The sequence below is a fragment of the Octopus sinensis genome, linkage group LG2 (genome assembly GCF_006345805.1).
Source record: "Octopus sinensis linkage group LG2, ASM634580v1, whole genome shotgun sequence".
Classification (NCBI taxonomy): Eukaryota; Metazoa; Mollusca; class Cephalopoda; order Octopoda; family Octopodidae; genus Octopus; species Octopus sinensis.
In genome coordinates this window covers 138529772-138551519 of record NC_042998.1, presented here as the reverse complement: position 1 = coordinate 138551519, position 21748 = coordinate 138529772, and the positions used below count along the sequence as shown (strand labels likewise).

The following is a 21748-nucleotide window of genomic DNA, read 5'->3' as shown; positions in this document are numbered from 1 at the left end:
GAAAGTGATTGAAGAAATAGACACAACATAAAGTTGAGAAACCTTATTAGTTTTGTTCTGTTGAAGTTATGGCAGCCTCTCTAGTGTTTGTATTACAATAAAATGCACCCAGTACATCCTATAAAGTGATTAATGTCAAGAAAGGCAGCTACCCATAAAAACCATTCCAAAATTAAACACATAAGTAAGAAGTGTTTCCTGGAAGAATTGAATTGGACTGTAATGACATAGTGCAGTGCAGGCATGGCCATGGACATGGTTGTATGATTAAGTAGTTTGCTTGGCAATCATATAGTTTGGGGCTCAGTCCCTCTGAACAGCATCTTGGGCAAGTGTCTCCTACTGTTGCCTTGGGCTGTGATCAAAGCTTTGTAGGTGGTTTTGGCTCTCAATTATGAGTTGTTCAATATGATGAGTAAGAGATAATAGGAAGATGTGCAAGTAGAATATATTTAATGGCTGATAAAAGTTGGGGTGGGTGAGGGTATAGAATAGGTGATGTGTACATTATCTTACTGTTTTAATGAACATTTTGTTGAGATTGCACAGATGTAAAATTTTCTGTGGTGCCATATATTACTAGTTGACATGGTCCTCATTTATTTCTAGCCTTTGCAAGTCCTCCACACTCAAAACCTTATTACCATGCAGCAATGTTCTTCACACACAAGCATCATACAATATACTCTGAACTTTGAGAGAGAAGGCCTTTGTTGCTATCAGGAGTAATAGTACTCTGAATTTTCTCCATCCAAGGCCTTTGTTGCTACCAGGAGTAATAGTACTCTGAATTTTCTCCATCCAAGGCCTTTATTGCTATCAGGAGCAATAGTACTCTGAATTTTCTCCATCCAAGGCTTTTGTTGCTATCAGGAATAATAGTACTCTGAATTTTCTCCATCCAAGGCCTTTGTTGCTATCAGGAATAATAGTACTCTGAACTTTCTCCATCCCATTCGTATTCTAGCTACCATACTTTCAGAACAACAGCAGCTTTCACTGCTAATTAGGTAACAAAAGCTATTGTCTAATTCTTGAGGGGAATCTATTTTCCAAGTGCTTTTAGTACTTATTGTCTTTTTGCACCCAGTGCATATGAAACCTAACTTCCCTGTTAGCCTGCATGTGATCTGACTATACTTCTTGGGTATCCATTACTTACACTGGGGACACCTCAATAGAATTTCTACTGGTTTCTTTTCTGTAAACAGAATACAGCCTGCTCCTTGATGCTATAAAGTGCCTATCTTCCTTTCTGCTTGCTAAAATTTTTGTTTTTGCTAAATGTGCTGCAAGATTCTTTGATTTCAGGTTTTGCTTCCATCTCTGACATTTCTGCTTCAGTTCTTCTTCAGATTCTACCACAAGTGCTAAGTCATCAGCGTACAGAAGTTTCCAAAGGCAACCAGTCTTAAGTTCTTCTGTTATGGCTTAGAGGGTTATGATAAACAAGAATAAGGCTTAGAACTGGGCCTTGACAGACCTCTACCTACATGCTAAATTCATTGCTGACTCTCACCTTGGTGACTGCCACCTTTTACACAGCTTGTACAGTCCTTATAAGCCATTCATCTAGCCCTAGTTTTCTTAGCAACTACTGATATCACAAAGTAAAGGACTCTATCCAGATCATTCACTGTTAGATATATGTACTCACTCTTGTTAGGTACATCTCTTGTATTGTTTCACTCGGAATATGGCATCAGTTGTATCTCTTCCTGAGACAAAGCCAAACTGCATCTCATTCAAACTAATCTTGTCTCATCTGGTTGGCTCTTGGTGAAGGAGAGAGTTTAATACTGTTGCCCTCTTTTGAGTTTCTTGCCATAATGTAGGTTCATCTAGGAGTTTTGACTGCACATGATCAAGGTGTTTCTTGAAATCATCTGCCCCCAACTCTGTATAGATCTCACAGGTTTTTTTAGCAATATATTAAAAAAGATCTGAGCCTTTGAATCCCAAGGTATTGCAGTAACTGATCCTTACTGTAGATAGTTTATGGGACCTTTAATTTTTAGCGTCTGCTTTGCTTTCTCTTTTATAGACAGCACATATTATGCCATCCTTTAATTTTCTGCACATATGCCCTCCTTTAATTTTCTCCACTTGCAAGGAAGCTTTGAAAGAGGATTTGCTGTAATCTTGCTAGGGTCTTTTTACATTTTTTTAATGAGGATTGCTGGTAATCTATCAGTCCCAGAGGCTGAGTTTAAGCTCATTTCATCAATGGGCATTCCTATTTTGATGTAATTGATAATTATCATTCCTTCATGTAGAGCTGTGGTGCTGAAGAATTCATCAGGCATAGTGGTCAGATAGGTTTCTGTCAGTGCTATGCATATTGCTTGATTACTTGTAACTGGGTCTCTCAGGTATGGGGGTTTATATTATGGTGGAATATTATGAGGCTCTTGGCATTCAGCAGGAACAGTGTGTAGTGTATGGTGTGACAGTAGTGGCTACTGCTGATATTATTTGGAGTTTTCCTGTAAGGAACTGATGTTTAATGATGATACAAAGCTCCATCTTTGGAATGTAGATAAAAAAATGTCACGTTTTAAATTTAAGAAAAGTTTTGCATATTTTTACTGTTCCATTTACAGATTATATTTGCAATATGCATGTTAGCTGGTTGATTTTTCTGAAAAGTCCTAGCCTTTCCAAATTATCACTTAGGCATTTATTCACAAAACCAAGTGCACCTACTATTATTGGTATCAATATGAATTTGTAATCTGTGTATAGAAGCTGATCTCTGTGACAATACATACTTTTCTTTTGTGACTCAAATATTGAGATCCAGCCTGTTATGTTTGCACTTATGTATGGATATGTGTGTGTACATATGTACCTATGTATACATATTTTTAGATCATTCTATTTTCCCAGCTTTTCTTTATTCATTTTTTGTTGGTAGGTGGTAGTTAAAAAACAATTTGTAGTGCTGCTCTGCAAATTGGACTTTTTTATGTTTAGATTTTTCATTGTGGTGCTCCAGCGAATTTATCAAGCATAACTGAAATACATAAAAGAAGAATAGTATGTCAAATTTTATAAAAGAATCATAATAGTATGTCAAATCTTATAAAAGTGAACATTCTGAGTCATAGAGCATAGTATTTGACAACTACAAAACAGAATTAACACATGACTGTTGACGTAGACGCCTAATGGTTAAAAGTTTTTTACGGTAATGTCTACATAGATTTTACTTCTCTAAAAGTGGCAATGATGGTCTCTCCTGTCATTGATGACAGAATAGGGTTTTTACTGAATAATCTGCATTGATGATTTGTTTATAGTGATTGAATTAGCTCACTTACTTAATCAAATTGATATTGTCTCCATTGGTGCATGGTATGCCACAAGTCAGATGTCTAAGTGATTGCAGAGCGACATGAAATGAAGTCTTTTGCTCAAGAACATAATGTATTGCCTGGGTACGATAATTTAAACCATGACTTCATGATTGTGAGTGCAATACCCTAACCACTAGGCCATATGCCCTCACTAAAAGTTGTAATACTGAATCCAAATATATATGGGCATCTGTCCCATACGGGATAACAGATATTTATGGGCACCTGTCCATACGGGATAACAGGAAAAAATTGCCCCCACCTCCACCCCAAATACTGTCCTAAATACAGAATCCATGGTTCTGATCCTAAATACGGATGCATAAAAGGCAATGGATGCACCTTATTCCATCCTAAACTGTGCCAAACTTCTGTCTCACAAAGGATGTGCCTGAACCCAGAATGCAACCACCACCATCTGAAGGGCACAAAACGATCACAGAATAAATATAAACAGGAACAGAGGAAATCTAGGACAACAACAAGAACAAAATACAACCACATTTCCCCTCCTACAATCAAACAACGTAGACAGAACCATGTAAAAACACCAAATAACGCCAACATGAAATACGTATCCTCTGACCAAGTGGCAAACCAAACAAGTAACTCTTTTTTACTGACATATCTAGAAAATATGAAGGCCGACCTAAGCCAGGAGATCCAGCGAGCTATCACCAACCATCTATGCAAATCACAAGGACCACTCACCCATTACCAACTTCCCTTACCTTGACATTCCTGTTAAATGTACGTGGCATCAACCCATCAATTATTGCCCAAAAATGGAAGATCCCATATATAGAGACTCACCTGAACAACACCCATATGGACGCAGAGGTGAAAATAAAAGATTTCACCATTGTTCGTGCGGATTGCACAGACCGAAATAAGGGAGGGACAGCCATCTTTATCCATGACTCCTTTTCACTTGATGCCAAGGACATATTTTCCAATGGCTACTGTGAATCAGTATCACTATACAACAAAGCCAAGGACATAACCATTGTTGGTCTTTACAGGCCTCCCCAGGCACCTCTAAAGTACTTTGAAGAGTGCCTTAGCAAAGTCAAGTCCTTCCTTCGGAAGTACCACTCCGGAAACATACTAGTGATGGGTAATTTTAACCTCCCTCATGTGAACTGGCCCACAAATACTCTGAAGTTAGGCAAGTGCTCTACATCAGATAGAGCAGCAGCAGAACTGCTCTTTAATCTGATGGATGAGTATTTCTTGACTCAGCTAGTGCTTGAACCAACGAGACAGAATAAAACGATCTTGGATCTGGTATTGACCAATCACTCTAGCTACGTTCACAGTATTTCAGTCGAAAAAACTCTCCTCTCAGACCACGACATGGTACTCTGCAATCTTAATTCCCGACATATAAAAACCAAACCAGCCAATCCCACTCCATGGCACCCATTTGACAACATAAACTTCCACAAAGCGGACTGGGGAACAATCAGAAAGGATCTGTCTTCCATCGACTGGTCTTTTACTCTCAATTCCTCTCATATTGAGACCGCGTGGCAGCACTTTGAAAACATTGTCACCTATACATGCTCTAAACACGCTCCCAAGAAATCTACTAACACAAACAGAAACCGGCTCCCTAAAAAGAAAAAAACACTCATCAGGCGCATCAAAAGACTCAACCAAAAAATCAACCAATTAAAATATTCCCACACACAACATCCACATTCAACAACAATGAAAAGACTAGAGCTGGAAAAACTTCATCTGCAGACGAACATGAAAACCTCCATTGAAAATCAAAGAGCTGTGGAGGAACAATGGGTAATCAAAAACATCAAACAGAACCCAAAAGTGTTCTATTCTTATGCAAATAAGCATAGAACCACTGTCTCACCCATTGGGCCATTGATTGATGATAACGGCATTCCCCAACACGATGCTAAAGAAATGGCAGAAATACTGCAGAAACAATACTGCTCTGTCTTTAGTGTTCCCACTGATATTGACGTAAGGGAAATGAACGAAGTTGACTCCCAACACAAAATCTCAGACATAACCTTCACTGCCACCGACATTGTAGCAGCAATAAATGAGGTCAAACATTACTCTGCTGTAGGCCCTGATAGATTTCCCGCTAGTCTCCTGAAGGAATGTAGATACCAACTTGCAGTCCCTCTGACCAACCTCTGGAGAAATTCGTTAGACGCAGGTTATATACCGAAACAGTTTCTATCCCAGTCGGTCATCCCGGTTTTCAAACAGGGAAACAGATCCCTCACAGTCAACTATCGCCCAATCTCACTCACCTCCCACATCATTAAAGTGTTTGAAAGAGTGTTAAGATCAAGGATAGCTGACTTCCTGGAGACCCACAAACTCCTAAATGCAAATCAGCATGGCTTTCGCTGTGGCAGGGACTGTCTAACACAGCTCTTACACCACATTGAAGATGTACTCAAAGCCTTGGGAACAGGTTCGAACTCTGTCGTCATATATCTTGACTTCAGTAAAGCGTTCGACAGGGTAGACCATAACATCCTACTCTCAAAATTGGCAAACGTTGGAATCCGTGGAAAAGTTCTACACTGGATTAAGTATTTCCTGGCGAATAGAACACAACATGTTGTAGTTGATGGAGTCCACTCAAACCCAGCAAAAGTCACCAGCGGTGTTCCCCAGGGAACTGTTTTGGGTCCGCTACTCTTCATAATTTACATAAACGACCTTTCCAGTGTCGTACATTACTGCAAAGTGAAAATATTTGCTGATGACACTAAGCTCCAGCAAATCGTCAATGAAGAAGCAGACTGAACTCAACTCCAATCTGATCTATATGCTGTGAGTCAATGGGCAGACAGAAACAAAATGCAACTGAATGAGGGAAAATTTGAGCTGATGCATTTTGGAAGAAATTCCTCACTAAAACAACCATACTCTCTTCCTTCAGGGGAACCACTCACAGCCTCTAACAATATCAGAGACCTGGGTGTAATTGTTGATGACGATCTCAGTTGGAGTGCACACATCAACAAGAAGGTCGATATAGCTCGTAGGATGAGTTCCTGGATCTTAAGAACTTTCCGGTCCAGAGAACAAGGTGTCATCATACCACTTTTTTCCTCCTTTGTATGGCCACACCTTGAATACTGCTGCCCACTGTGGTCTCCTCACACAAGACAAAACATCTCCAGAATTGAGTCACCCCAGAGGGCACTCACTAAACAAATTGAAGGCATGGCTGCTCTCAATTATTGGGATCGCCTTAAAGCCTTGAAACTTGACTCCCTCCAGCGTCGCCGTGAGCGGTACATCATTTGTACGATGTGGAAAATATACCGACAACTTTGCCCAAACGACCTAAACATTAGCTTCAAGGTTCATCCAAGACTTGGACCACGGGCTATACGTCCCCTGCCCAATTCAAGATCACAACATACATGTACACTGCAACATAATTTCTTTTCCTCAACAGGCCCTGCCCTATTTAACATTGTCCCGAGGGAGATCAAAGAGGAAAAGGATCCCATCAACTTTAAACAGAGTCTGGATAGATTCCTTCAAAGAATACCAGATAAGCCACCCATAATTGGATACAACTCACCCAACAAGAACTCACTACTTGAACAAAACTGGATACAACTCACCCAACAAGAACTCACTATTTGAACAAAACTTGACTTAAACAGGATTCGAATAATCCTATCAGGTGGTGCTATTAAGTTAGACATGGCCTGGACCAATCTTTGGTCGAAACATATCTAAGTTTATATCACATCTTAATAATGAGGCTATGAAAGTTTAGAAACATCAATTATAGATCTAGAAGCTTCATTGTTCCAAACAGTGAAAAACATATACGGAAGCACAAAACTCTTTAATAAAAGCTAAAACTGAGACATACTTTGTTTTTAAAAACTATATATCATCATCATCATCATTTAATGTTTGTTTTCTATGCTGATATGGGTTGGATGGTTCAAATTAAAAAGTGAGGCAGTGGGCTGTACCATGTTCTAATGTCTGCTTTAGCATGGTTTCTGCCACAGGATGCCTTTCCTAATGTCAACCACTTCACAGAGTGCACCAGGTCCTTTTTATGTAAAACTAGCACTGGTGAGATTTCTAAGTACTCACAAGACAAGACCCCCTTCAACTGAGTTGTGTATAGAATTGAGGGATAACAAACTAAAATAGGACAGGAGCAGGTGTCTTGCTGAAGAGATGAATACATGGCTTGCCCGCCTGGGGAAAAAACAAAAGAGGGTGAGAGAGAGAGATATGTGAGGTTAAGGTATACTGTGAATATGAGGAGACAGAAGAGGAGAGAGGAGAGAAAAGGTGGATGTGTTGGTACATACCCCAAAATGAGAATAGTGACAAATGATTAGAGATAGGGAATGAATTAGATGCAGAGAATATCAGTTCAGTAGGTGAAGGATGGAAATAGGGTAGCACAGATGATTGATGAAAAAATGTGTGTTAGAAGATGAGTTGTGGGGGAAGACTTGACCGAACCTCTGTTCTGCTGACATGGATAGGTCTTAACCACAGCATATAACCATTCATCTTGGTCCCCCATCGTCTCCTTCAAAAGGTTTTCAACATCTTGAGGTCAGTCTCAACAACACAGTTTTCAGTTGCAGTTCAAACTGAAATTTTAGTGGTAAACCAAACTGAGCACACACAATACTTCCATTACATTACGTCAGTTGACAAAATTTTCTTGTATATTATGCATATATATATATAACTCAGGTAATATTATATCTCGTGATATAAGGTAATAATAGACACTTACAATTAGTGTTCAAGTTGACTTGCTGCCTAAAACTCCAACTTGAACTGCAACAAAAAGTAGTGATTTTATAGCTAGCTGCTTAACAACAATTGGCTATAGTTAGTTTATCAGTTGAGCAGGTTAGTATATATGTAGAGATACAATTATATAAAATATCCGAATGTGGCCGTTGCCAGCGCCGCCCTGACTGGCCTCTGTGCCGGTGGCATGTGAAAAGCACCATCCAATCGGAGCCGTTGCCAGCCTCATCTGGCACCTGTGCCGGTGGCATGTAAAAAGCGCCTACTACACTCATGGAGTGGTTGGCGTTAGGAAGGGCATGCAACTGTAGAAACACTGCCAGATCAGACTGGGCCTGGTGCAGCCTTCTGGCTTCCCAGACCCCAGTTGAGCCGTCCAACCCATGCTAGCACCCATTACACTCTCAGAGTGGTTGGTGTTAGGAAGGGCACCCAACCATAGAAATCATGCCAAATCAGACTGGAGTCTTCCAGCCCTGGTCAAACGATCCAACTCATGCCAGCATGGACAAAGGATGTTAAATGATGATGATTATATATATATATATATATATATATATATATACACACACACATATATACATACATATATATACATACATACATACATATATATATATATATTATATATATTGGGCTTCTTTCATGTGAATCCACAAAGAATAGGTCAATTTGAGTCTATGGCAGAAGATATTTGCTAAAGGTGCTGTGCAGTAGGGTTGAGCCTGATACTATGTTTAGGGAACAATATCTGATCCCAAGATAATTTTCATGTAGTAATCCCTGACCAAATGGTTTGAGAGACTCTGCTACAGGTATCTGGTAAATGTGCTAGATATTTCTAATTTTTATTTATTTATCTATTACAGGCCTGGCTTCCATCATGAAACAACTCCTTACCAAATATGATAACTTGTTTGAAACTTCTTTCCCATATTCCATGGGTTGGCATGGTAAGTTACATATTTGTTAATTTGTTGCAATTTGTACCAGTTGTTTAGTGCAGACTATTTAGATGAGTAAATCATCCTGAAATTTCCCCATGTAATTATATCATTAAAATAGTCTGTCAAAAATTTGTTGTCATTTTTCCATCGAGAAGAGCCAAGTCTGCTATTTGGTTTCTGTTAATTTTATTTTCACTTTCATTCATTGCTTATGTCAGTGGTTCTCAGCTAGGGACCATTTGACCTTTCAGGGTCCATATATTTTGTCATTAAAATTTATGTACAACAAATTGGTTATTCTTCTACAATACATAAAATATTTCAACAATTTTTTAAATACAATTCCTAATAATATAAAAATACAAAAGAATCTTTTGAAACATAAAATGGCTATGGTGGTCCACCCCAGTGAATTAGAAATTAAAGGAGTCAGTCCATATGAAGAAAATCATTGAGAACCACTGGTATTACTGATGACTCTGTATATGAAGCTTGCTTCATAACCATGTGATTGTGAGTTTTATCTCCTGGTATGACATCCTGAGCAAATATTTTTTTACTGTGACCTTCTGCCAATTAATAACTTGTGTGTGGAAATGATAGAAGGATACTTTATTAAAGACTACCATATGTATGTGTATATGCATGTGTGTACACACACACATACATATATGTATATAATATAATAATAATAATGAAATTATTGTATACAGTGCTCAGGTGCACCACAACTTGTCAGAAAGTGCATATAAAGTACATGCAGTAATGTAGAAATGTCTGGAAAGTGAACATGCTTGTGTGTGTATGGAGGGGAGAAAATCAAGTGTAGTGTTGGCGAATCTCAGGAAGCATGGAAGTCTTGAAGGATGCAGTGCTCCGACAACTAACAACCGATGCCGGCAGTTTGTTCCACGCTTCAGCAACTCTCAGCGTGAAAAAATGTTTCCTGAAGTCATGGGAGCTGTGCTGTTTTCTTACTTTGTAAATATGTCCACGGGTGTTAGATGGGTGGAGTTTGAAGAGGTGCTCAGAGTTATTGTTTGTGCGATGGTTGATAATTTTATGGGTGTCTGCCAAGTCAGCTGCCAGACATCGGAGTTTCAATGTGTCCATGCCCAGGGAAGTAAGGCGTTCAGGATATGGCAAATGCCTGATGGAGGGTATTCTTTTGGTTGCACGTCAAGCACACACACACACACACAAAACATGCACTTATATAGGTATTAGCAATAGTTGCATGGTTAAGAAGTTTGCTTCCCAACCACATGGTTTTGGGTTCAGTCCCACTGTATGGAACCTTGGGTTCAGTCCCACTGTATGGAAACTATAGCTCCAGGCCATCAAAAACCTAAAAATCCTTGTGAATGGATTTGGTAGAGGGAAACTTGAAAGAAGCCTGTAGTATCATCATCATCATCATCATCGTTTAGCGTCCGTTTTCCATGCTAGCATGGTTTGGACGGTATATATATATATATATACTAGCAGAATTGCCCGGCGTTGAATTGCTTGAAAGTACTGTTAATGATTGCACTGAATTATGATGATTACTCAGGCAAATATTGATATAAGTTTACGGTGGGAGATAAGGACTTAACGATCAAACGTGTGCCATTGCATTGTTTTGGGGGAACCAAATTTCTGATGAGCATTATAGGGGCACCAACTTTAAGTTTGAGAAAGTGTGGTGGTAGTCCGGGGTGCTCAAAGGAGTACCTCTATTGGATAGTTGATGACGTTCTCTGGGTCAGGAGTTGTATCGATAGGCTGATATACATAGACTTCCCCAGGAATGAGTTTTAGCATTTCATCATTAATATGGTGAACAGTTTTATTCCTCGGGGCCAGTATAGCCTTTTTGCCAATCCAATCCATATTCTGATAATTAGCTTGTAGATCTGGGAACACTGCATCTCTGAGATCAGAAGGCGTCTTAACAATGGTACAAATGGAATCGATGGCAATATTACCATTTTCATCCCCTGGTATTTTGCCTTCGCCAAGTGCAAGAAGGGTGTGAGGAAATGCTGCTGATGTGATATTACGTCGCATTTGAGCACGCATATTGGTGTGAAGTTTGAGAGTTACTTCCCTTTATTAAAAAAAATATGCATTAAAATGGAAAAAAATGATGGTAAATTATTTGTAAAATCATAGACTCATCGTAGACGCGCGCTAATACCCAGAAGGGCTCGATATGAATCACGACTATAAGATACCCGGTTTTGGTTAAACTGCATTGCAAAATGTGGGAGTAGTTAGGAATCTAAATCGGAGTAGACAGACACACAACCTTTCTTTTATATATAAATATTTTCGTCCTAAAAAACTTTGTATGGATTGAATGGTTACCTCTATGGAAATATATACACGCACATTATACATACATGTGTGTATAGATGAATATATAAATACATTTAAATATCTATATACACTTTTGGGCGATCTTTCTTTTTCTTAGAGATAACTTTAGATCTTATATTCGTCCTAAAAAACTTTGTATGGAGTGAAAGGTTACCTCTATGGAAATATATACACACACATTATACATACATCTGTGTATAGATGAATATATAAATACATTTAAATATCTATATATACTTTTGGGCGATCTTTCTTTTTCTTAGAGATAACATTAGATCTTATATTCGTCCTAAAAAACTTTGTATGGAGTGAAAGGTTACCTCTATGGAAATATATACACACACATTATACATACATCTGTGTATAGATGAATATATAAATACATTTAAATATCTATATACAGTTTTGGGCGATCTTTCTTTTTCTTAGAGATAACTTTAGATCTTATTTTCGTCCTAAAAAACTTTGTATGGAGTGAATGGTTACCTCTATGGAAATATATACACACACGTTATACATACATGTGTGCATAGATAAATATATAAATACATTTAAATATCTATATACACTTTTGGGCGATCTTTCTGCTACTTGGATATAGGTCTTATATTCGTTGTAAAAAACTTTCCTGTCACACACTCACGCACACACACACACACACTCACACACGTTAGCTTACAATTTTATTTATATATTTGCGTGTCTATGTGTGTAAAGTGGAAGTGGGAATGTAGAGTGAAATAGTCACTCACTACAGAAAGTGAATTAGTTTCACTTTATTCGTTGCACACTGTGTGTGTGCGTGTGGTGTAAACCACATTAAGAAAAGCATTTGACATACACACCAGAATGTGAGTTTTCTGTAAATTTTGCTTAATTGGAGTTTAAATTTAAAAAATTGGACCTGGCATGACCCGATGCATTCTACTCTTAAAAATGCTAGGTAAATTGTAATTGAAGAAATCCTATATTGTAGATTTCTATAAGTGACAAAGGGAGGCAGATAAAATCTGCCTTTTATAATAAGAGACTAGCAGTATCGCCCGGCGTTGCTCGGGTTGTAAGGGAAATAACTATATAAGCATTTTTAGAGAGTTATAGCCAAAAAATAGCAAAAAAAATGCATTAAAAATTGAAAAAAAATTAAGGTAAATTTTTTTAAAATCATTGACACATCGTAGATATTTTTAGAGAGTTACTTCCCTTATATAAAAGCGAAAAAAATGCATTAAAATGGAAAAATATGATGGTAAATTTTTTTAAAATCGTAGACACGCGCTAATACCCAGAAGGGCTCGATATGAATCACGACTATAAGATACCCGCTTTTGGTTAAACTGCACCGCAAAATGTGGGAGTAATTACGAATGTAAATCGAAGGGGACAGACACACAACTTCACTCTTATATAAAGATGCTTTTTTTTTTCAGTCATAGAGTTAGATTTATGAAGGTCTTCCGTAGAAAATCCTTCGAATTCTGACTCGCTGCTTGATATAATGAAATTTGTATCCATTTTTTGTCAGAATTACAAATTTTGAAAACACAATAGGAACAAATTTCGGAAAAAAATCTCCCATAATTCACGGAATTAAAATTACACTTCGATTTTTGTACAAAACTGTATTTGAAGTGTTTACGAAGTATAATACGTGTTTTCACGAATGTACTAAAGAGATTTACTCTGATATTCTCATTTAAATATGAATAGGTAAATTCGGGCGGTTTGGTAACGAAAGGGTTTATATAAGTCGTCTGTTTATACATAAACACTGTTTCATAGTTTCAGTTTAGTCTTCCTCAAATCACTGTCGCTAATTTACTCTCTTCCAAGAACATTTTCACTCACTGTTATCTGTTAGCTTCCCATACATTTTACTCATGTATCTATCAGCGTGATAGACAAACAAATATTACATTTACTTTCATTTTATTCGTTGCCCACTGTGTGTGTGCGTTTGCGTGTGGTGTAAACCAGACTAAGAAAAGCATTTGACACACACACCAGAATGTGAGTTTTCTGTAAATTTTGCTTAATTGGAGTTTAAATTTTAAAAACTGGACCTGGCATGACGCGATGCATTGTACTCTTAAAACTGCTAGGTAAATTGTAATTGAAGAAATCCTATATTGTAGATTTGTATAACTCCCAAAGGGAGGCAGATAAAATCTGCCTTTTATAATAAGAGATACACACTACAGGTTGGCATTTGGAAGCCATGCCAAAACTGACCTCGCCTGTGCTGATGCCACGTAAAAAGCACTTGGTCTTCTCTACGAGATGGAAGGGCATTCAACTATAAAAACCTTGCCAAAACAAACACAGTAGCCTGGTGTAGTCTTCTACCTGGCTGGCTCCTGTCAAACCATCCAACCCATGCCAGCATGGAAGACAGATGTCAAATAACGATAATGACGATGATAAATATGTATATATAGTAGTGTGGTCACGCTTGAGTGCTACTGGTTACATGTAACCCAGTATAATGTTACATGGTCAAGTCATCAGCAACCAAACTGGCAACCCCCACCAAGCTTTCTTGGTGAGGAGTGTGATTATTGAACACCCTGCAAGATGCAAAACAAAACCCATCAAAGGGCTGAGGAACTCATAAAGGTCAACAGTCATCCAACTGAAGTTTGCTATTCATCAGTCTCATGGCATACGTACTCCAACTGTTGCTATCAGTAATACTGAAAAGTGTAAATGGTCCCACATAAGCAAATTACCACATTAAAAATGTCACTGTGTGGGCTGTCTAAGGGATTTGCTTGTTCCACTTTTTATCAAGATCATCCTGAAAAAGGAAAAGAAGAGGAGGGGAAAAAAAATTCTTTAGCCCTCATGTGTTGAATGTGATGAGAGAGTGCATTATGTATATATATATACAGGATGCGTAAGATATCTGAGGACAAATTTATGTTTATATAAAAAAACAGATAAATAATAACTGATAATAACTTCATTTATCAGAAAATGAGGATAAAAATAAACCTTCTTTTCTATAATGTTATTCAATAAAGCCACCTTCAGCAACAACTATTTCTATATGAAATCTAAATCATCTACAAGCTTGAATCAAGTTGTCCTGGTTCATTTTAGACATTTCTCTGACTATGGCAGCTTTCAAAGCATCTTTGGTATTATGGATGTGTTCATTGACCTCTCTCTTAACAATGCTCCACATGTAATAGTCCAATGAACTGAGATCTGGGGAATAAGGAGGCCAAATGTTAGGGGTTATGAAATCATGAAAGTTTTCAACTATCCATTCTTGTATTACTGGAGCCATGTGCGATAGTGCAGAATCTTACTGAAACACATATGGCCTTCCATTGCATATACTGTCTTTCCAGGGCTTAACAATTATTTCCAGGACCTAGTGTAGGTGGCAGAGTTAACTCTAAGGCCTTCTGTAAAGAAGTAACAAGGCATCACATGTTCTTCATTGCTGACAAGCCCATAAAACCATGACAGTTTCAGGAAATTTTGTATGCATAACACTTGGAACTTCAGAAGTGTCTGCACATAACCATCTGTCATTTCTTGTCTTTTCTTTTTGATCTTGGTCGAAGTTTTTCTTGTTTGAGAAAAACCAAATCATATCTTGTGCTGGATTTTTCAGCTTGTTTAAGAGTCTTTTAGATCTGATGTTGTGATTTTCTTTTGCTTTTTCGGATAAATTGACTGTTCCTCATCATGTTAGACTTATATCTGATGTCTTCATGGACAACATTTCTGACTGTTCCTTCTGACATATGGAGATCTTTTACGATTGACCTCATGTACTTTCTGGGATTGTAATCAATGGTCTGTTGAACTTACTGGATAAATTGAGGTGTTCTGATGATTTTAGAGTGTTTAGAACGCTTTTTATGATTTGATACTGGTGATACATTTCCGTCTTGTCTCTACATCCTCACAAGCTTTGTAGACGAAAGATCTGGCAACTTAAAAAAATCGAGATATTTCTAAATCGCTATGCTCAGCCTTTATAACCACAATAATAGCATGCTTCTTCATTTCTTGAGTAATCTGAGGGTCTGCCATTATTATTTTCTGAAAGATTATACAGAGTTAGCAAAAAATGCAGCAATGACCCAAAAAAGGTGTCCTCAAATACCTAACGCACCCTGTATATGTATATGTGCATATATATATATATATATAGGGAGAGAATTCACAAAAAAAACGAAAGATGAAGACAGGTGGTGTAGGTAACAAACATGTGTTAGTTTAACACTCGGGAAGTGAAAAAGTCTTTAACGTTTCGAGCCTACACTCTTCCACAAAGAGAAACATGGAGAGAAAATAAATATATATAAATTAGAAGAGGTACACTAAGGGTAGATGAAAGAGGCTAAATTGGTTTAGCTGGATGAGCCAAAGTCAAGCACAAAACAAGTTCAATATGTTCTGGGATTGTCAGAGACCGGCTTCATTTTTTTTCTAAAATTGAATAAAATAATGATGTATGTACTTGTTCATGATGAACGAAATGAATAATAGTAATATAAATAAAATGTCAAATGTTTTGGTGCGTGACTTTTGGCCACACTACGTATGTATGTATATATATATATATAAGTATATTGAGAAAAAGGAGGCAGTCAGAATTTTTGGATAATTCTTTATTAGTGCTTTTGTTCATTTATTGAACTCATCAAGACACACTCACTAACAATTTGACTCAGATCCATATGACTTAAAGTTTAGTCTATTGTCTCCAATCCATTACTCTTATGATTTCTATTGAGATGGGTTTGTCTTACACACACCCAAGAAACTATGAATCAAAAAGAACTGAGTCAAACTTTTATTAAAAATATATACAACTTTTAGAAAGTTACTTTTGTTTGTTCATTCACTCATAGGTGTGTGTTGTTACTCCTTGTCTTGATATTATATATTAGTTACAAACAAATATCACCATTATACAATAGTGTCTCATGCTTCCAGTCTTTCATGTAAACATATCCAGCCATAGGGAAATATTACCTTGATTAGAAACAGGTGATGGTGACAGGAGGGGCATTTAGCTGCAGAAAATCTGCCTTAATGAATTTTGTCTGACCCGTACAAACAAGGAAAAGTGGACTTTAAATCAATGATGAAATAAGGAGATGAAACTTCTGTTGTTGGTTGGTCTGTCCTTCATTATCAGGGATTTTAGGTGTTCTGTGTTGTGGGTTACAGCATTGTTGCTTTGTGAGGTTATTACCCTTGAAGAGTCTTAGCAAGAGATATTAAGACCTACTATGTGGAGGTAAACTGCTCACAAATCTCTATCCATAAAAGGTCTGGACATTTGTATAAGAGCAAAGTGGTGACAACGAGAGGGAATTAGAGAACAATGAACTTGCAATAACGTTCTACCAATCATTCTTGTTGCCACATATATGCTTAACATCAAAAATTTTCCACAAATTAATATACATCAGAACAAAGCTTCTCCATGGCAAAAAAAAAAGAAAGAATCCTGTAGGTTTATTTTATTTTAAAGTAATTATAGGTAAATAGTACAAGCTTTGTTGCATTTGTAGTATAATGATGAGGCTAGGTTTTGTTTTATAAAAGTTATTACTTTGATATAAAACTTATAGCAATGATTTGAAATTCACTTCTGTAATAATTAATTTCTCATTATCTGATTTCTATTTCTCAAGGAGCTCCAACTGGCTTTCATTTGAATTCTGACCAAAAACATTGGCAACTGCATGCCATATACTATCCTCCTTTACTTCGTTCAGCCAAAATCAAGAAGTTCATGGTTGGTTATGAAATGCTTGCTCAACCACAGCGAGACTTAACAGCTGAACAGGTAGGATGTCAACAAAAATTTTCTATTCTATTTAGAGTTGTAGGCGTGGCTAGTGCAGGTGTGACTAGGAAGTTTGTTTGTTTTGTTTTCAGTGACACATGACATTTTGGGCAACCAATCCCTGTAAGTGAAATTAGTAGATAGAAACTAAGAGGCCTATTATGTATCTGTGTGTGTGTGTGTATGTGTGTGTGCAGAGTAGGACAGCCTAGTCACTTGTATCAGGTGGTACAAGAAGATATCATACCTAATGATTGGTGTTGCAGCATTATAGGCAGCTACAACTTGGGTAAAGATGTTTTTAATAGAGGCAATTACAAGAGGTATCAAATTGTTGAACCAGGTCATGAAAGTTGGAGAGAGAGAGAGAGAGAGAGGAGTTCAACTGATTAAGAACAGAAATAAAATTGATGAGATGCAGTTTGGCTTTGTGCTAGGAAGGAGTACTGCAGATACTATCTTCATAGTTAGGCAACTGCAGGAGAAATATCTAGCTATAAATAAACGATTATACTACACATTCATCAACAAAGTTGCTTGTTGTGTTATCTGGTGATCTCTGAAGAAGTTAAGGCATACATAAGTGGCTTGTTACAGTCTCACAAGCCTTGTATAAAGGTGCTGTCAGTAGAATGAGAGTCAGCCATGAGTACAAAAATGAATTTAGTGTACAAGTAGGAGTTCACTAGGGCTGGATTCTGTCACCTATTCATCAGTGTTTTCCTTGCCATAATAGAGGAATTTAAGACTGGCTGCCCATAGGAACTATCAGATGATGATGATGATGACCTGTCAGTGTTGAAGTACCTCAGGGTAAACAATATTCATTGTGTAATTTTTTGTTGGTGTTGAAATGAATAAATTGCTACTGCTTCCAAGTCGTGAGGAAGCAACATGGAATTGGCTGTGGGAGAAGCATGTAGCAGAGAGATCAAGTTGAACTACCTTGAGGGATTGACCGTGAGAATTGTTAATTGAAAAATCAAAACTTAGTTTGACTGGAAAGTGAAGCATCTAAAATTCAAATGGAAAATCTGTAGGTATGAGAGGAATTTTTGGAATAAAGACATTTTCTCCTTTGTGACTACCTGTTATAATTGTTGCCTGGACATGGAGAGCATCTTAGAGATGAACATAATTTTTAGCTCTTAACGTTTTTTGATTGTTACGAATGTAGAGGAGATGCTCACTCTCAACTTTAGCATGCATATCAACCAGGTATTGCTGAAAGAAATCACGATACATGTGTAATTGATTTGATTGTTGTAGTATTAACATCAGTTGGTTAGAATAGAAGACATTTGATGACACCTTTGTTTGTAATTTTAATTGGCTCTCCTATTGAAGGTTCGATCTGTGGAGTATTGAAACGATACCCATCTTCTCCATTCCACAAAATAAGAGGATACTGGAGAGCATCATAAGAGGGATGAGTCTCTGAAACACATTTAAGGTTATCTTGAGCACGAATGAGAATATCATGATTTTCATGGAGATCACCTACCATAAAGATGGCTACTTCATTAGATGTAGGTTCATTAAGACTGTAAAATGTCCTTCACTATAGATGTAACAAATGTGGAAACACACACACACTCATACACATATGTATGTGTGTTTAATTGTCTGAAGCCTAACGTATAAAAATTATCACACATACTCTGACATATATTCACATACATATACTATGATAGACACACATGGACATACATTCACATACACCTCAGGCCTATTTCCGTCCCTCTGTGTGTATCTCTTTCTCTTTAGATGTGTGTGAGTTAGTCGTCACAAAAATATATGTATACCCACACACACATATACTTCTCAGTTATCAACCTAACGCATGTAACGAATGCATGAACTCTCACACATTTACAGACACATACACATATGTATATGGAAATGTGCATGTGTGTTTGTCTGAGGCCTAACATATAAAAATTATCACACTCTTGCACACACACATACACTCACATACATATACTAAGACAGACATACATTTATGTACACCTCAGGCCTATCTCTGTCCTTCTGTATGTGTCAGTTACCATAAAAATATATGTATACTGACACACACATCAGCCTAATGTATGTAACAAACGTGCAAGCACACACACACTCATATAGAAAATGTGATGTCATGGTGGTGATATAAAATGTTGTTTATGATAGTTGACTTATAGAAAGATTATAATGATAAATTTTTGTAAGGCAAATATGTAAATGAAAATAAAGTTTCTTTGGTAGTTGAAAGATTATTGAATCTTTTGATACCCCATATGTAAAAAACTGGCAATTAAATATTTGGATGCATAAGGACACACTAATACACATATGTATATGTAGATGTGTTCAATTGTCCGTGGCCTAACGCATAAAAATTATCACACAGATATACATTCATGCACACCTCAGACCTATCTCTGTCTCTGTGTGTGTCACTCTCTCTCTTTATGTGTGTGTGTGTGGCCACAAAAATGAATGTACACTAACACACACATATACCCTCACATACACTCATCACACACATATACTTCTCAGCCATCAGCCTAACATATGGAATGAACACAAACACACACTCACAGACGCATACATACTTATATAAAAAAATGTAACGTCATTGTAGTATAAAATGTTGTTTACGATAGTTGACTTAAAAAAAGATTATAATGTTAAATTTTTGTAATGCAAATATGTAAATGAAAATAAAGTTTATTTGGTAGCTGAAAGATTACTGAATCTTTTGATACTCCATATGTCAAAGTTGGCAACTAAGTTTACAAATGCATAAGGAACATATGCACACACACATACAAACTTTGTTATATATATAATAATGAATGTGGCTATACACTACATAAAACCAAAAAGGAAAAATTTAATTGTCACTAGCTGTGACTGAAGGTGCAGGGTAGTACCTACATTGCTAGAAATAAGAGCTAAAAGACCCTTACAATATATCTGATATATATATTCACATAGAGAAAGAGATGACAAGCTTTTATCAGTTTACCAAAGCTACTCACAAGGCCCAGGGCTATAGTAGAAGGCACTTGCCCCAAGGTTCCATGTAGATGGGAAGCAAACATCTCAACCACACAGCTGCACCTGACCATGTCTGCATCCATATATATATATATATTTGTTTTTGTGATTCTCTCAGTATGTAGATCTGTGAAAAAAAAAAGTCATTTATACTCATCATATTCTTAATACTTTTTCTCTTTGAAAGGCTGCAGAAAAACTCCGCTCACTTCCAGATGCACATTACAAATTGGGACAATCAAAAAGTGACTAATGAATTATTTGGATATCGAACAACAATGAATGCAATTGTATTTTTTCTTCCTTTTTTTTTATAACACTGAATTGGCTTATATTTTAATAAACATATTTACAAATTGAATTTATTTTTTGGTAATAAATAATTAAAGTATTTAAATATATATTTTCCTAAAAATATTTATGTCTTAAATATTAATAAATTTTGTTCCAATTGAACTTATACAATTAAAACCCATCCAATTATTTAAATGACTCTATTGTTATCTCTTTGTTTCATTCATTGGACTGTGGTCATGCTGGATCACCATCTTAAAACAAATCGATCCCAGTGTTTTTTTTTTCAAGTCCAGTACTTATTCTATTGATCTCTTTTGCTGGGATTTGAATAAAAAAAAACAAAGAATCGGAACAAATATACCACAAGGCATATTTCTAATATGATACTCTAAATAATCCTTTCTACTAAAGGCACAAGGCCTGAAATTTTGGTGGGAGGGGACTAGTTGATTACATTAATCCCAGTGTTTTACTTGTACTTAATTTATGGACCATGTTGACCATGGCAAAGTTGACCTTTCAGAATGTGAAGACGGACAAAATGCTGCTAAGCATTTTGCCCAGTGTGCTAACAATTCTACCAGCTTACCACCTTCAATAATAATAATAATGGTTTCAAATTTTGGCATAAGACCAGCAATTTTGGTGTAGGGGTAAGTTGATTAAATTGACCCCAAAAGGATGAAAGGCAAAGTCGACCTTGGCATTATTTGAACTCCAAATGTAAAGACGAACAAAATACTGCTAAGCATTTAGCCCAGTAGGCTAATGATTCTGCAAGCTTGCAACCTTTCATGATAATAATAATATTGTTGCCTGTCCATTTGATATAAACGTGGTAGACAAAGAACGTGAGAAAAGCAGATAAATGCCAAGACTTGGAATGTAAACTTGAGTGCATGTAGAACTGCTATAAAGTTATCATTACCTGAGAATAGTTGCTGCTGCATCATCATCCTCTGTATCTGGTGTCCATTTTCCATGCTGGCATGGGTTAGACGGTTTGACTGGAGCTGGTAAGCCAGAGACCTGCACCAGGCTCCAGTTGTCTGTTCTGCATTGGTTTCTATGACTGGATATCCTTCCTAATGCCAACCACTTTACAGAGTGTACTGAGT

At 36.9% G+C, this 21748-nt stretch overlaps 1 protein-coding gene and 1 long non-coding RNA gene across 4 annotated transcripts in view; one reads left to right on the top strand and one right to left on the bottom strand.

Moving 5' to 3' along the window:
- The window catches only part of LOC115232049 (galactose-1-phosphate uridylyltransferase), a 74026-nt gene extending 53332 nt beyond the window's left edge, over nt 1–20694 (top strand). For 2 of the 3 annotated variants that reach the window (XM_029801930.2, XM_036499763.1), the window contains 3 exons: nt 9026–9109; nt 17134–17288; nt 20521–20694. In XM_029801930.2, the coding sequence (XP_029657790.1) occupies nt 9026–9109; nt 17134–17288; nt 20521–20586 (305 nt within the window). In that variant the 3' untranslated portion in view covers nt 20587–20694. Of the gene's footprint in view, nt 1–9025; nt 9110–17133; nt 17326–17513; nt 17669–20520 lie in introns of those variants that run through there. The other variant, XM_036499760.1, reaches the window with a different exon arrangement.
- Nucleotides 818–21726, bottom strand: LOC118761665. Its single transcript, XR_004997547.1, has 3 exons — nt 21559–21726; nt 20315–20460; nt 818–3016 (listed from the first exon to the last, which is right to left on the bottom strand). It is a non-coding gene; the product is annotated as an uncharacterized LOC118761665 (long non-coding RNA).
- Nucleotides 21727–21748: the final 22 nt, after the last annotated feature.